This window comes from Paramacrobiotus metropolitanus, unplaced genomic scaffold (assembly GCF_019649055.1).
Source record: "Paramacrobiotus metropolitanus isolate TYO unplaced genomic scaffold, Prichtersi_v1.0 Parri_scaffold0000076, whole genome shotgun sequence".
NCBI classification, from domain to species: Eukaryota; Metazoa; Tardigrada; class Eutardigrada; order Parachela; family Macrobiotidae; genus Paramacrobiotus; species Paramacrobiotus metropolitanus.
Window position 1 is genome coordinate 204,572 of NW_026570296.1, and position 16,912 is coordinate 221,483.

The window sequence follows — 16,912 nt, forward strand, 5'->3', positions numbered from 1 at the left end:
CAGTTTTCTGAGAAAACCGTAATCGTACTTAATTTTCCTCAAAGCTCTAAACCAGTTCTAAGTTCCAACCGGAAGTTGCTGCTTCTGCCGAATTTTTATTTTTGTTGTTTACTACTGTGATAGTGTCTGATGAGATGCGTTCTTTTTGGAAACTTACGAAACTTTCCGTTTGAAAAACTTTCCGTTTGAAAAAATAGCAGATTCAGCGTGTTTCAGTATTTTAATTCTGAACATACAAAACCGAACGGCTTTCAACTAGTCAGCACAGAATTATTCGAGCTACAAAAATAATTTTAGCAAAAGTTGAACAGAGAGTAATATTTCCGATTATTTCGTCGGTCAGAAACAAGTTTATTTAAGCAGGAAAAAAGTAATATTTCGTTTAAAGCCTAAATCGTTTGCATGTTGAAACAAGTGCCGTAGTTATCCACTTTTTTCCGCATTACTTCCTCTCCAAGCTGAGCACAATCCAATTGCGTCCATGCGGGCGTTCCACGACAAAGCGCTGCTTATTCTTTGAAACGGGGAACGGGAAGTGCGGTATTTCCTGACGAAGTGGAACATAGGGATCACGCCCTTCTCCAGCTGCGATATGAAATGCCAATGGACAGCGTCGACGCGGACAGACGACAGCATGGGAAACTGACAAGCTGATAGGCCCAGACAAAGGAGCAAAACATTTTTCACACTGGATGTAAGTAGCGTTCTACAACACAAGTATTACGTGCATTAGTTACGGATCGGGTAACATCTGGCGCTAACTACCGTACCGGATGCTTCTGGAGCATATGATTGCCAATTTCGTTGTAAATCGGCTTGTCTCGGCAGAAAGTACACTCCAACCAGTATTTGTAGTTTCCGGTTCGCCGTTCGTCTGCACTGAAAAAGCAATGGATCCGTTATTTGTTCTTTTTGTCGTTATAAACGTAAGATTCAGATAAAAATAAATTCGGATAAGAATAAAAAGGTTTGAACTCGTTATAGATGATAGCACTAGATCGCTTCAAATAGAAGAACATTTTTTACATAATAATTTAACTCCGGCTATTTACAGACTAATCGTTGTTCTATAAAGTTTAGCGTTACGATGTTTTTATTCAGCAATCGCGGCTTCAGATGCACGTGCAAATGGCTGCGCAGAACCCCGCTGAAGAATATCAAATACACTAATCCACATTGATCGGTATTCGAATTCCTGTAGCTCGTATTTAGTGCTCTGCGAACGGCTGCTGTATTTTGTCTAATTATTGCTAAATTTACGCTTTGTCTTGTAAACGCCACCGACCAAGGCTCCACGGTAGTTTCACGGATCTCCCGGCCGATGAAACGAATTATTTCCTCAAAGACTGTAGCAGTGTTGGTGACATCGCTGTTAGTGCATAAAAACTATTCGTATTTGGCAGACGATAGCGTACTTCGCTGACAACTGCTTATACCAATTGTCGCTTTTCTATTGCGAACATAAACCCAAAAATGCTAACCGTTGCGACACCCTAACCGTTCTGACACTGTTGCCGCAATCTGGGCTTCGGGGCTAGTTATAAGACTAATCAAACTCCACAAAAGCATAGAGCTTGTGTAAGGCGACCGTAAGTGCTTACTCAAAACTTTTAGTTCCTCTTGTTAGTTAAAACAAAACAAGGGATGCCGATTCTGTCTGGATAGTTTGGCACTGATAAGTGGCCGTCACCGACTGATTTAAATAACAGACTTCGTAAAAGATCAACGCTTAATGTAAACAGAAAAAAAATTACCGATAGAAGTATTACTGATATACAGTACAAGAAGCAATCTGCGTTCTAGTTGCATACGTAGGCCTAGTAATTTTATGGTCTGAAGAGAGCTATTTAATCGTTTATAGGTGAACAACACCACGACCTTTCGCAATCAATGAAAACAGTCCGTTACAACAGCGGCAGTTTCTTGTTTTAAGGGTTCGAAGGTAAAATTCAAAAGGACAACCTGACAGTAGCTAAACAGTTAATAATATTGGCTTTACTTAGATGTTTTGTTTCCAGCGCAACAGTTACCAAGCGAAAACGACATCAATTTACATTGTGTGTCATAGAAATGCACTTACTGCAGTAGCAAGTGAAAACCTTCGGTGCGCATAGCACTCTTTACAGTGCAAGGAATGCTTTCGCACGGGCCCCAGTCTCCTTTTTTCCCAATTAGTGCAGGCAGTCCGCAGCATTGGAACACAGTGTCGACCAGCTGCGCAAACAAAATTAAATTTAAAAAGCGCCTAGATCCGTAAGGGAAGTGACCGATGCATTTCACCAATTTGGTGCACATTTATACAAACGTAATCTTTATTATCAACCTTTCTTACTCAAATTTAGCGTGAAAGCCTCATAAAAATCAGTAGCGCTCTACGATTACAATTTTTACACCGAACCAGGTTCGCACCATTTTTTTATCGTTTGGAAGTGAACCGGGTACTCACAATTTTTTGCAGTCCTGAAACAATAAAATTTTTTTCGGAAACATCGTGGAAACCTGGTTCGGTGTGACAACGGTCTGCACGTTCGTATTTTTTTTGGTGACTTTTTTGCTTAATTTGATGAAAATCGATCGCTCTACAATAAAGCTTCTGGTACGCCAAAATGCACTAAAAGTATTTTTTATTTTTTACAGCAATAACTCCCCAAACGGACGTTACACCCTCGAACGGTTCTCACGCCCATGTATATCAATAATCTGACTACAAAATGTGATGGAGCAATGCAACAAGTGACTAGGAGAGTGCGAAAGTAAAAGTTTTCGTGAGTGTTCACGAATTTGGTGTCGTGCACCGGGTCACTTCGATAAACTGAGAGACTGCGACACAGGGTGATTGGTATTAAAAGTTATATCTTCTACTCAGTAGTATAACAAGTGTTTCACTTTTTTATCATTACAAGTTTTACACCAGTGGTATAAAGGTACTAAAAGCCCGGCTGTAATAAAAACACATGCACTGCCACTGATCCGCTAGGATAGCACAATATCTCAACGGCATCTAATCCTAGTTACCTTGCTTCCCCGCTGCAGTAGAGGTTCAGCCCACGAGCAGACATACTCGGCCGCAAGATACTCGTTCATTACGTGAAGTGGCTTTCTTAAATTCGGAGGCAGGACTGCGCATTCGAAAAACTCCTTCGACACGTTCATATCCGCCATGACGCCAGCGCAGAAACGCAAGAATTTGGGCGATTTTTCAAAATCCCAGTCAGTACAGATAAAGCGATAGAAATTTGTACCCAGCGCTCTCGCAGCGGTTGCTGAATTTCTAGAAAATAATTAGGGTACTAAACGACAAATTTTTGGAAAACGCTGCAGTGCAGTGATAATAATTTATCAAAATCGAACGTTGAGAGCCAACTTTAAAATGGCAGCACAATAACTATAGCGCAGTACGCATGTACAAATGTACATACATGGTCATACTCCGTATACCGAAGTTTATTTTGCTATTTCTTCAACGAAAATTTTAATAAGCGGTAAATTTAATTTGATATTTGAAGCGGCAGCAGAAACTGCTTACACGGTGAAATCCAAGTTTTTGCCCAGATGGTCAACAAGCCACAGAAACTCCAAGTCACATCCGTCCAAAAAGACAACTTTTCCGTTTGCTCGGTCGTGCAGCCAGTTGGGCAAAACGGCATTCAATGTGTCAAAATGAAACGTAACTGCAGTAGGGTAAGGCAGCCGACTTTTCTCCCCTTCTTGTGGCAGCAACATAAAAGCTGCGTTTAGGTTTTTGACGACTTCGGAAACCCAGCCAAGGGGCACGAGCTGTGTCGCCGCAACAAACGGGCCCCTGCAGCACGATTAAATCTGAGCCATGCACTATGTAAAACAACAACCAGTTGCAAAATTGATGTTTAAAGCTAACGGCACTGCAGAGTGCGTATGAGAAATTACATTCGGTAAATGTTTCTGAAAGGCGCGTTGAAAATCCAGACTTTAAAAACACTGGCTTTCAGTTTTTAGGATCTAGCCGGACATCTGCCAAACTGACCTTCTGTTTACACTAGCCTACGCATCTTTTGGAATTTCTAAGTTAAAAATCACAGATTTGCAGTAACCCCGCCTTTACGCACACCTTGTACATAAACTTAAGGGAAATGGCCCGGTGCATGGTGCCAGAAATGGGATACATACACTAAAACTTTCGCTTTCGAGCACTCCGAATCACTTTTTTGTCATACTTTATGTCATTCTAAAGCTAAATGATTTGTATACATTGTTCGGAAAACCGTGTGCCTTTTATAGTAAAGTTTCATAGCCATGTGCCTTTTATAGCAAAGTTTCAAAAAGATCGGGTAATAACCAGAGTTTTGGTACACAATAGTGCTTTTAAACTTTCCGCCCACTTTAGTACGCTATATCTCGGCAACCGGATGTTGCGCGCGCAAACGGTCTTCAGAACGATGTATACAAATCATTTAGCTTTAGAATGACATAAAGTATTTCAAAAAAGCCTTCCGGAGTGCGCGAAAGCGAATGTTTTAGTTTATGTATCCCATTTCTGGCACTATGTACCGGGCCATTTTCCTTAACTGGAAAGAAATACGCTAAAGTTTTAACCTGGCCGTCCCGTAGAGTACAACACAGAGCGACAGGCTTGGGTAATAGCTGCACATTTACTGCTTTCCAACTGGAATCGAAATAAATATAAAAATCTAAACCTAGTTACATACGGTCAAGCTTAGACCTACGCATTTACAGAACGAAGTTCGAACTGGCGCTCTCAGTAGCATTGCTAGCGGCAAAACGTTTAAATCGAGCGCCGAGGCAGTGCAAAAATGCCGCTCATTAGCGGTACTACTAAATTAAATATTTTGCGATACCACTAGAATGTTGAGAAAACGCTGGCGTCTACAGTATTTGTTAAAAACATGCGGAAATATATTACCTGCATCTCTAGAAGACAAAAGCAAATCACAATGCGGTACGATAAATATACCCGGAAAATAACGAAATTTGCTTAACCTTTGGCGTATTTATCTTTCAGGATTTACTGTACACCTTTCCCTTCTAGTTGCGCAGATCGCAGCCTCAAAACGCACCAGGGTGCATTATTTTTCACCGATTTGTGCGGTTAAAATTTTTAAAAGTTTGTTTGGCAAAAACGTAATTGCTTTTGTTAAAAATTGTAATAAAACAAAACAGTTTACGAATACATGAAATAGTTTTCTTCATCAGAAATCAGAATTAAAGCCGGTGTAAAGCAATCGGCTTCGCCGGGCGACGTGCTTGAATTATCCACTAGATTTAAAGTACGCAAAAATGCTTATTTTTAACATGCCCTACCAGCGGCACTTAGGACAGGTTGGGTTAGCACGGTCAGCTTCCGCAAGGGTATCGTTATTGCGAACGGAAGTAATCCACTGTTTCATGCAATCCATGTGAACGACGTTGCGACAACATACGGTGATATGAGCGATAGCGTCATCGCTTTCATAGCAGATGAAACACTGAATCCAACCTTTGGCGTTCTGAAGTGAAAAACGCCATGATGTAAAAAACGTACAGCTACAAAAAACGCATATTCCATCCACAGTGCGAGCTCACTCACAGCTAAGCAATCTTTTAGGGAATCTGGCATTATGCGCGGAAAACCGGAAACGGGAATGAAAACTTAAAAAATCACCAGATCAATCAGTAGTCAAAGAAAACGTTAAAAGGTAACCCTATAACAGAACTAGCGAAATTTAGAAATATTACGCAGAGCTGCTAGACATTACTGTGAGCTGTATGAACCAGGGCGGTTTGCATTTGTAAATGCGCTTGCTCTGCTCGACTTTACGTTGTCTGTTGGTGCATGTGGCTCCAAAAGAAAGATGGACGGCAAGAGAATGGGACAGTGGTAATGAGAGCAGGCTGCGCAGGCGCCCGATTTATCGCGGCAACCGGCTTTCTTAGGGTAAAAGGCCGCTTTGTTGCAAAGCGCTGCCGCTTCAATGAAAATTCACTCGGCAAATCAGAGACCTAGAAACAGGTTATATACGATTACGAAGAGAAAAATGAAAAAAGCCAGGAGGCGGATGGCCGAGCAAAACTTAGGACCAGGCTTCACTCTTCGGCTGTGATGCAGTTTCTAAATGCAGCTTCTGATGTCTGCTTGTTGCAGTACATATTTATATTTAGCTGCGTTTTGTAAGAATATACTGTATATGAATTATTTAAATTACCTAACTTACAGCTGTCGTTTTTTGGTTTTATCGGTTGGAGGGGTTTAGTAATACCGGACAGGATACTGGTCATCATTAATAACAGGTTTCGTTAATAACAGGTTTTATGTAACACTAACTTTTGGAGAGAAGTAAATTATGAAATTTCAATGTCACGCCACAGTTAGCAGCAAGACTGAACAACAATTAGATGACTGCGCGGTACTGCGCACGTATGCAATATTATTGTTTTGTGCTTCAGCGCAGTGTTCTTCCCAAAAACCTTGTACACTTTTTGCGGCAATCGCACTGTGCGATGGTTTATCCAGTTGTCGAGGACAAATACCTCAAAATTAAGGATATTTTAGGATAGGGTTTAAGGATAAGTACCTCAAAATCTTTAAATGCGTACGAATAAAATAGTTACAAAAAAGCTTATGCGAAACACAGCGGTTTACCAATAGAAAGTGCTAGGAAATCACATTTATTATTGTTGCAGCTAGAATTATTTCCCTTTGGAGTTTAAAGACTTGCATGAAACTGACTATAAAAGATTTATACCATTCCCGACCCAAGTCCATCTGATTCGTAGGGTTTGTTTCCCATACAAAAATTTACCGTTAATGGTTTTTATCTAACTTTATAATAGATAATAATTACCGCAACTAGGCAAACGGAAGTACAAACGAGAACAATGAGATACTTGAATCCGCTTAAAAATTAATGATAGTCACCAAAAGTATTCGTAATTATAAGTAGCGTTTTTCCACACATTTCACTGAAAGGGAAAACGAAAATGTGGCTCATGCAGAAGCTTGAGAATGAGAATTCTACTGCTAAGTGCATTGACAGTAACAGTCAACTCGGATTCAAAAAATTTCGAAAAGCCGGTAAAACTCAATGTGTAGGACATAAGGTAAATGAACGTTCGCATAAATATCAAACAAAATAACAAGCGCACTGACAGTACGCACATCCAAAGATAATGCGTAGTTGTCTACATAAATCCACGCTTTTTGGTTCCGGTTCTAGCTTTCTTCAAGGATCGATCCGGTGACTCAATCCTTCGCTTTTTAGCATCAACGGCGGAGACTTCAACGTTTGAACGCGGCATGCTGTTACCGCCAACGGCGTTTTCACAATGAATTTCAGTAACATTTTGCTGAGCTTCTATTTTCACAGATCCGTCCAATTTTACTACGTTACCAGGATACCTGAAACCGGTAGAGCTACTGTAAATAAAAGTCACCTGGCTTAAGATAAAAAACATAAAATCGCAGTAAACATATGCTGTCAATCCCATCTTACTGTTAAGTACATATAATTGAAATAATGCAACCGATTGTTACCTCGTCTTATCGGTGTCGTTGGTATATTCGATTTCATATGGCTCATCAAAAAATCGCCGGCAACCCGAAAACAGAATGCTGGTTTTAGACCGTCCGAACAAAGATTCCCAATAACTAACAGGTTTTGACAAGAGATCTGTTGTTGCGCTGTTTTCGTTGAGGCTGCCATGGATGCTATCTTGCTGATAAATTTTGCTATCAGTATGTTGAGGTAAACAGTAACGAAAGCATAAATGCATGTCATTTACGAATAACGTTTTCATTTTGCTGTTATTCCGTGCTTGACTCACGAGAATCTTCAAAATTTTTGCAAAATAAAAGTGACGAGTCACCCGCAGACGTATTTATAAAATAATTAATGCATTATGTCGCTCTCTGATAAAGCGCAAAGCAGTACAAGGGATGATTGTGAGATTCGGCACGCAAAGACTGCATGGAAAAGCTACAGAAGGGAAAAGCTACAGAAGGCGCTGGCAGTGTGAGAAGCGAGTGCACAACTGAGCAAGGGGCGTGCTAGTTTTGCGGCAATCAACTTTTGCAATGCTGTTGTTGCAAGCTTATAAGCGCCAACGACACAGGTACATGGAAGTAAGCGGCCTACAGTTTCAATGTGTAAGTATCAAGGCACTGACCAGCCTGCCTTCGAGTATGAAATGCAGTAAACCGGAAGAGACCTCGAGGAACAACTGTTTAAATACAACAAATTTAGGCCGACATGTTTGAAAATTACAATTAACGTAGATGGTAGGCATCATAAAAAAGAATAAAAGCGCAAAATTTATACCGTTTCGCAGTAAGAACAATCATCTTATTTTATCCCGAAGTTTCATAGACAGCAGCTACGGACAGATTTGCTGAACACCATCCCGCTGGCCGACAACTACCGTACATTATACAATGTACTTTGCATTTGGCACAAACACTACAAACGCAACTTTAGAAACATCTCTGAACACTGAAACAACAGGTCGAAATAAGCTTTCGATATCCAGAACTGAGAACGTATTTGCTTGAGAAATACATTTGCGAACAAATTCGCATGGCCTGCCATCAGCTAACTTGAAAAAAGGAACCGTCTGCATGCGCTTTACGACTGCAACAATTCTCGACTGATCACGGAAAAATAGAAAACCGTGAATCTCTACCACCTCACAATCGTACAGCTGAAAGATGCTGTTGCAATGCATCGTGCGGCGGTTATAGCTTTTGGCTTCCAAAGGGACACAGTCGCTTCTCATTATTCGCTGGTATACACAAGCATCGTCAACGTTAAGGCCATGTAGGGCATGCATCCAGTCGGGATTCACAGTTCTTTCAGGTCGTCCCTTTGGAACATACTCCCAACGCCCTACTTTTATTGACCCAACTACGCGTACAGTTTCGCTGTTTGTCCGGATAAATTCCTCCTGTTGGAAACTTCTAGCTATTTGGCTAAGAAGGTCAGTAGTGCCGTGCACAGATCGCATTAGGGTTCCAAGAAAATCTTCGAAGCAGAAAGTGGAAGTATGATAAACTGGACCCCAGTGCCTCAAACTGTCTGGCAGGTGAGAAATTTGATGTAAATTGTATAGCATCTTCCGCTCTCCATAAAGCTGCTGGAATGATTCCAGGTACTTTTTCAGCAACATTTTTGCGCTTGTAGCATGGGCATCCAAATCGCCATGACACAAACTGTGATCCATAAGGACCAAATGCACAGCGAGAACGAGGTCAATCAAGTTGTTATAAAGAACATCCGGCAGTATACCATCCAAAGAATAAAAAGCTGCGTAAAGCAAAAATTGCAAGTACTCAGCACCAGTTTGCTTCACCCGCGTCGACAATTCCGCATAGGTTCGATTGAAGAGGCTTGGAAATTTTAGGCTTTTAGATCTCGAATCAACACGTTCTTGCCACGTAATTGCGAGCAGTTTCCGTCTTTTGTCGTGCATATCTGAATAAACTTTTATATCAGCCATACTGTCTTTGGTCCAGTATCGAAACAGATAACGCACGTGGCCGATTCCAACTGCGTGCAGAATGTCTGGTGGCGCTCCGGAACCAGGGTCAAAAGAATTAATGCGCAGTAACCGGCTAGGACGAATAACACCTTGAAACGCCGCACCGGTGCTAACAGCTTGTTTTGCATTTTCACATGAATCGCGTCTGCTGCGATTATCGTAGGCTGCTCCCGGAATGAAAGGATAAACCCGAACGCTTCGATTACCAGCACCACTTCGTTTGCCTGGATGGTAACATACAGTGCACCCGTATTCGCCATGGAATGACCCGTGTCCTAATGCTGCCATTCTTGCAATGCTGTCGGCCACTAACAGTGGAGCTCGCACAGTGAACAGCCGTGTAGATACACTGATACCACTGTTTTCTAACGCAGTAGTTTCGCGAGAAAATAGGTCCAACAGTATATGGACTGGTGGGAGATGTGGACCAGTAGCTAAAGCGTACAAAAACCTTGTACGGTAGCGCAAACGCGGTGGCAACTCGTTAATTATGAAACTCACTGCTAGCACTTTCCCATTGTCGCTTCCGTTTATTCCGAACGTCGAACCTTCATCCACATGAAAGGTTAGTGAAATAAAGTTCGGTTCGCTCTTGATCCGCTGGTATAAACTCCCTTGCATTACGTCCAGTGATTGTATCTCAGAGACACTTGTTGAATTCAGGAGTAATTTAGCTGTAGATGATAACAAAAAGCGTCGAAGCAAATTGTCCAGTGAGAATGTAACAAAAACTCCAGAGTTGCTTTTCTTGGCGATCGGCGCGCTCTTGCATTTAGGGTGTGAACAGTATACCAGGTTACTGAGCAGCATTTCTTGGCCAATGTATTTGCCATGATGTACACAAAACTGATGGCGTTCATATTCAAGAAGATGCGGTTTCAGCGATTTATCCAAGTAATAGAGATTTGCTGGAAGATTACGTTGCCGCCCAGTTATGAAGTTCAGCATGCTGTCCTGCTGCGAACGCGACAATTTGTGCTTGCGCACGGCACGTAGAAATGCAACCATGTCGGTAACGGTGTCGACACGAGGAAATTCCGTAGCGTCGGTGCTCTCAGTTGAGCTGCTCCCTTCAAACAAACGTTCATTTGGTGGTACTGCTGCAGGATCAGTTGCAAACAAGCGGCCCACTGGCTCCACCTAAAATGTTCAGAGGCGATAGTTGAGTTGAACGTACTGAAATAGTAGATTACTTCAGCAATATGGAGATATGCCATGTGATAATAATTCAGCTAGTGGGAATCATTCCAACATAACGTAGGTAAGAAAAAGTTGTCAAAGCAAAAAGGTCAGGTCGCAAAAATCTTTGATAATCGTTGCACATTAAAACTATGAAGAATATCCATCCAATTTCAAAGGGGGGAGCGCATTACGCGTTTTAACTACATTTCCGAATCGGAAAGGAAATCAGTGTTCTTTCTGTGGTTGATGTATCATGTTTTTGTATATACGGTATACAGTAGTTGTATATTCAGTGTTCGTTTTTAAAAAAAATAATATTATTCGTCCCAGTTTTTTAGTATTATACTGTTAATAAATCACATTCTTGGTATGTACGCAAAACTATCAGTCACACGAAAGTTCGGTACAGCTTTGACTGGAAGAGCGATGCGGGCGATACGGCCGATACTCCCGATACGCATGTGCGGTACCCTTTTTGCACGATTCGCTCGTCATAATTTTTTACTGTGCATTAATGTGTAACCAGTGTATACGGTATACAGATGCGTTTATACACGGTGTACGGTAAGTACTGTGTGCTTTGTGCACTCTCTTCGCATATTACTTGTGAAAATATTAGGAAAACCACGACGCTATCTCGACTCGTATCAACAGATACCGCTAATTTAAGTTAAGTTTCCGATAGTTTGTTTAAAAAAATATACAGCAGAGGTTACTTATAGTTATGCAAAATCCGTCTGGAAATTAGCTTTTAATCCACGTCCACTCACCTCATTCTGAGCGACTTTTTGAACAGGATGAACTTGTCGAAGTACAAAATTGTCATTCCGGTATTCCTGCTTTTTGCGATAATATGTACTATTAGGCATAATATCCCCATACAAGTATGCGTTATATCTACTACGCTTCTTTGCAGAGCGAAAACTTTCGCCAGCAGCGGACACGCGTTTTGGCATTTTCTAGAGCACTAAGCGGAGTCTATTTGAAGATACTGCAACCACTGCAACTGCAACGGCACCACAAGGCTGGCGCAAGGCACAAAGGCGCTTTGTCTGGCTAACGGGGTTCAGATTTCCGCTGACGTCCTAATTTAGGCTAGTAATCGCTGCTTAGTTAACAGGTGTGAGAAAGCGCGGACCTGGAGCGTCCGCGCAACGCAGTTAACAAAAGCATATTGTGCATTAACCACCGGGTACAAATTTTCTTGTCGCTACACCAAAATGCTTCGGTAACCGATGAATTCCCCCAGTCTAAAAAGAAATTATCGCCGCTCAACCGGCAAAGTAATCGAAATTTTTGCACTAACAGTCTGCTCCCAACGTCCACCAGAACATTCGACAAGTAATAGTTGGCTTTTATGGTTTTTAAAGTACTGGTTTTTATGCAACTTTAATTAGGTGTTAGACACTGTCTTTTCTTGGTTTATGGTTGATTAAGTCATTAGAATGTCTTTTTCGCCTAAAAACTTGCGTCGACGCCATTCTCCTGCACAGAATGCTGATTTATCTGTGTTTGACGCTCATGATCAAATACATCAGGCCCATGCCGATCGAAAAGGTTCAAGAAAAATAGGGCCACCGTACTCTGGTGGCTGCTTTTAATTGCATTTTAGTGTGCAACCACGTTGCGTTTCAGATTATGTCTTGGTGCGATTCGTCGAAGATCAGAAGAGCCTGCTCTTGAACATGGCTAAGTCATCTACGAAAAACGACTGGAGACTAATGGAGAGCCAGTATTATGGGCCAATTCTCGAAGAAAAGGATGTCATTCTCGCGCGCGCTAGCAAAGCAATGGATCCATCCCGACGGTTTTACGAAGCCGTTGTCGTGCGAATCGCTGCCATAGAAGAAACGTTACAGGAAAAACGCGGTGACCTTTCAAAGACTGTAAGCTGGTTTTAAAACTTGGTATTTATTCAGTTAATTAGGCTAATGTTAATGAATAGCTTTTTTCGGAAATTAGTTTAATTGTTGCTGTAAATGAAAACAGTTTGACTACTTAGCGATGCCGGTCAGGTTTTCTTTGCCGCCCGTTTGCCTTTGCCTTTACAGTTTGCCTTTTTCAAATTTGCGTGTGCCTTTGCTTTTATCATCAAAAAACCTTAACCGTTCTAATTTACCCTTAAACAACCTTTCTAATTATCTTTAAGGTTGACAATACAATTTTGTTCCACAGAATACCATCAAGAACCTTATCGATCAACCTCGAGCTGCTCAGTGTCTATACGTATTTATGCGCATGGCTGCATAAATTTTTGTTTAACCACTTTGGGTCCGCGCTTTTGGTTTTGCTTTGGTATTATCCGCAGTTTATTGCAATGCTGAAGTGAGTGAACTAAGTGCACTGTAGGCAAACCCCCAAAAACGTGGTTCCGTTATGTCACCAAGCAAAAGCGCCGATGACATCGACTTTTTGGATTCGCTGCCTCGCGCAAGCACTTCCGGTGGCGGCGCCTGGATGTTTGACCCGTTTACCGGAGAAAAACTAGGTACGCGGTACGAACGCAAGCTAAATAAATGGAGTTTCTGTAACAGCTTTATGAATATTTCAGCCGACGTGTCCAGTAAGAACAGCGATCGACCGGCTGTTCACAATACTTCCGGCAAGTATTTCAAAATTTTGCTTAATCGTTTTATACGCACTGATTCAATGGCGCTGTAGCATATCGTGTTTGGTATAAACAGATTTACCAATTTCGTCTATCGTGTAAATGCAAGACATATTGCAGTATCTGTACATCTATTATTTGCTAACTAAATTTTGTACAGGCGAAGCTTTAGAATTTGTGTTGTGTTGTTACAGCTGTTTATTAAATTGAGATGGGGAACTGCAGCTATTTGGCACATCTTTAGTCCTCGTCTGTTGCTAATATACTGTCGTGCAGCTTTTTAACCTGTTATACCGGAATCGGACACTTAGCTTCTATGACTACCTATTTTAATTACTAAATAGTACAGACGCCTCTGACCGCGGCTATAATTCTTTTGCGATTATTTGGGCGTCCGTACGAAACTTTCTAAAAATTAGCAGCAGGTGATTTTGTCTGAATCGCAAAAGACGTTTCTACGTAAACTACTCGGGCATTTCTGTACAAACGGCGTTTTAGAACACGCGGTCATATAGCCAAAGTGGCCGGTACGTCAGAATTACCACAGTAGAGATAGCACCTCCTATTTCTAAAGTTTCGACAACCTTGCTAAAAATTTATTTAAATTATACAACATGTTGCTGTGTAATTTATTCGTGGGATGACTAATAGCTGTTTTGCGAATGTAGAGGGCATTACTCGCAAAATGTTGGATATTGGAATCACCAGAAGGGAAACAGCAGAACTGTCTTAAAGCGCTTTCTGTTTTACTTGCAGAAAAACACGTTTCTTCTTGGAGCGACGGCACTGGTTATTCCAAATCTGCTAAAGCATCCCGGGGCATTCGAGTTATGGGTGAGATTCTTGCAGATTATTTACATTACATTTCGTAACCCGTCTATCAAACGCAGGCTTGTCATCTTAGCTATCGTTAATTGCTCTCGGTACTCAACCTTTTTACGGCCTTCCTTATCTTCGATAGTAGCATTTTTATGTTTCTTCATGACTAGCTTGTTTACAAAATGTCCGTTGATAAAAATGTTTTTATTTTCACGGTCTAAGATTTACTCGCAAAGAGTGCAATGTAAATCTGCATGCTATCGTGAGAAACATTAAGGAAACTGACTTAGTTAGATAAACGTAATCACAAAACAAAAACCGTACAGCAATAACCATTGAAATTACATTTTTTGCTGTTCTCTATCGTCCTCGATCTCCGAACCGGCTTGTGCTTAACCTCAACATGAATTTTTTTAATATTATTATCTAGAATATCCGGACAGTGATTCGGACAGTAATGCGAACGAAGCAAACGACGAGCGCACCGTAACCCCGAAAGGCAAAATCTGTCCCGGAATGCCTATATCCGGAATCCGGTCTGCAACTATGGCTGGCTTAAAACGGCGAATTGGAGAAGTCGCAGGTGGCACTTTCGCGGATGACGAGACTTCGAATTCCGGTAGGTGACACTCTAGTTTAGGCAGAATTTTGAATTAATCGTGAAATAAAAAATAAAAATACAGTTTCAAAAAGTTTATTCTTTATGAAACAGGCGAACCGGAAATGCAGTTGTTCGGTGAGGCGGCTCGTTCTGCAAAAAAAGGTGAATTTATCCATAATATACAGCTCTTATTTGTGTTTAAACCTGTTCTAATTTTGCAGACAAGGTAGCCAGGAAAGAACGCTTGAAGGTTCCACCAAAAAAACCTGAGGGTAAAGCTGTGCACTGTAAACAAGTACATTCTCTTAAACTTGCTGTACATTGTTCGCATTAATATTTATTGTACTGCTGATATTATTTATCTATTTTGCACAGCCATCAAATATAAGGCGCTGAGTGAAATATCCACCGCTTACTATCCACCACCGAATCGCAGTTCGATTTTTTGCAGTGAACTACTGAATTTAATTAATAAAAATAGAAACCAGTGTAATTGTGAGCTGTTACAGATGGCATCTTCAAAAAGAAAGAGCAATCCCACACTTCACGACGGGGGAAACCGGCGGCCGGTAAGAACTGTTCGCGAAACGGTCTCTTGCCGTGGCTTGACTTTCAAACCCGTGTTGTATGCAGTATCTATGCCGCATGAAGTTTAACAAAACAGTTTCCTGGTTCTCTAATTATTTAGACAAGAAAGAGCTGCTGCACGGAATCAAGATATCGCTCAACACCAAAGGCGCGGATAAAATGGAGCTTTTTCCGGGCGCCGCTCGTTACCTTCCTCGCGGGAGATTGATGAATTTCAAGGCCCACTGGCATCGTAGCCACCCGATGACCGACGCCGTGAATCTAGCATGTATGATCTTCGGAACGACCGAAAACATTCTGCTTTTGTTTGACGGAGCGCATTTTGGCCTGAAAGCGGCGCTCGGAGCTGACGTAGTGCGCGATTTGCCGGGTACGTAACAACGGAATCTACCCGAATGAATAAAATTACATGAATAAGCAATATAATATTATTTTGTTTTTATTTATGCCTAATTTTGCAAGCATTTTGGTTGCTCAGTAACGTTATCTTGGCTATCGATTTCAGCATTTATCAACAGCGAACATCCGGGTATCGTCTCTGGAAGCCAAGAAGCAGTCAAGGAGGAACTGTTGTACAAGGCATTTAGTCGCAAAGTGTGGTACCTGCGCACGGGACCGAAGACCGGCACAAAAGATTCGACTCCGGAGCTCTGAAGCTGTACATAGTGCGATAGCGTTTAGAAAACGCTGAATTATCATAATCTGTGCGGCAATGTATTTCGTGCAACTGCTTTTCTATTAATTTCAAACTTTTGCCGGCACGTTGCAATTTTCTTGAATTTCACACTTTGGTAATGCATATATATGCTAATAAGCACATATTATCTCTTCGCCCTTGGATTATTTCTTTCTTGCATTTATGTTGCTCGAATGCTTTTGCGCTTACTGAAACTATTCAGTGGTCAAAGATGGTAAGCACGCTTTTGCATTACTGTACCGAAAAGTTGTTATAAAGATCCAGTATTGTTCCTTAATTTGTTCACCGTAACACCCAAGTACGTACGCAAAACAGTACGAAAAACACTCCCAATTTAGTAACCACACGAGGTGCAATCTGGAAGTTCAAAGTACTGATCAGGTCTTCAAACCAGTTGCGAAATCGGTACTACTTTTTGACTTGGGTTTCGCTTACTGAACAATCGAAAAGAGACAACACACCGGTTCTGTAAGGTTACTTTTGGTAAAAATTGTCAATATGATAGCAAACAAAACGGATCGGAACAGCTCCTTTGCGGCAAGCAGCGACGACGCCGCACCAGCCGGCTTGAGTCCGGGGACCTACGGGTTTGTTATTAGTGTGGCAGTCATATGCGGCGGCACCATTATATACAATATTCTCATCATCATCGCATTTATTCGCGACGCTGCCGTGCGCAGTCCTTTTTCGTACTACATCTTGAATGTTTCCATCACGGACCTAGCTCTGGCTCTGTTTAGCATGACCGGTTTCGTCTGGTTCACTTTGTCGCCCACATCCAACGCTAGCTACTGCCCGTACTACAACTTCTTTGATAACTTATTTGCTACCGGTACCGGTCATTCCATGATGCTTATTAGTCTGGATCGTTTGTTTTCGCTGTATTTTCCCATTCGTTATCGGAATTTGC

The 16,912-nt window shown here is 41.5% G+C and overlaps 2 protein-coding genes across 2 annotated transcripts; one reads left to right on the forward strand and one right to left on the reverse strand.

Moving 5' to 3' along the window:
• Nucleotides 1–442: 442 nt before the first annotated feature.
• On the reverse strand, nucleotides 443–3,162 carry LOC129595291 (uncharacterized). The gene is made up of 4 exons (XM_055492246.1): nucleotides 3,016–3,162; nucleotides 2,081–2,214; nucleotides 771–879; nucleotides 443–706 (listed from the first exon to the last, which is right to left on the reverse strand). Exons 1-4 carry the CDS (start codon nucleotides 3,160–3,162, stop codon nucleotides 443–445), a joined length of 654 nt encoding a protein of 217 aa, XP_055348221.1.
• Nucleotides 2,748–16,266, forward strand: LOC129595308 (uncharacterized). The gene is made up of 8 exons (XM_055492266.1): nucleotides 2,748–2,832; nucleotides 14,054–14,131; nucleotides 14,547–14,735; nucleotides 14,829–14,879; nucleotides 14,939–14,989; nucleotides 15,227–15,286; nucleotides 15,406–15,675; nucleotides 15,811–16,266. Exons 2-8 carry the CDS (start codon nucleotides 14,128–14,130, stop codon nucleotides 15,957–15,959), a joined length of 774 nt encoding a protein of 257 aa, XP_055348241.1. The 5' UTR covers nucleotides 2,748–2,832; nucleotides 14,054–14,127; the 3' UTR covers nucleotides 15,960–16,266.
• The last annotated feature ends 646 nt before the right edge of the window (nucleotides 16,267–16,912 follow it).

Excerpts from the sequence above, each read along its gene's own strand:
- LOC129595291 (XM_055492246.1), bottom strand. The coding sequence starts at position 3,162 with ATGGCGGATATGAACGTGTCGAAGGAGTTTTTCGAATGCGCAGTCCTG. Across the intron at positions 880-2,080 it reads GGTTTTCACTTGCTACTGCA|TGCAGACGAACGGCGAACCG; the intron begins GTAAGTGCATTT and ends TTGCTTTTTCAG. Across the intron at positions 707-770 it reads ATATGCTCCAGAAGCATCCG|AACGCTACTTACATCCAGTG; the intron begins GTACGGTAGTTA and ends CTTGTGTTGTAG.
- LOC129595308 (XM_055492266.1), top strand. Across the intron at positions 14,736-14,828 it reads TGACGAGACTTCGAATTCCG|GCGAACCGGAAATGCAGTTG; the intron begins GTAGGTGACACT and ends TTTATGAAACAG. Across the intron at positions 14,990-15,226 it reads TCCACCAAAAAAACCTGAGG|ATGGCATCTTCAAAAAGAAA; the intron begins GTAAAGCTGTGC and ends GAGCTGTTACAG.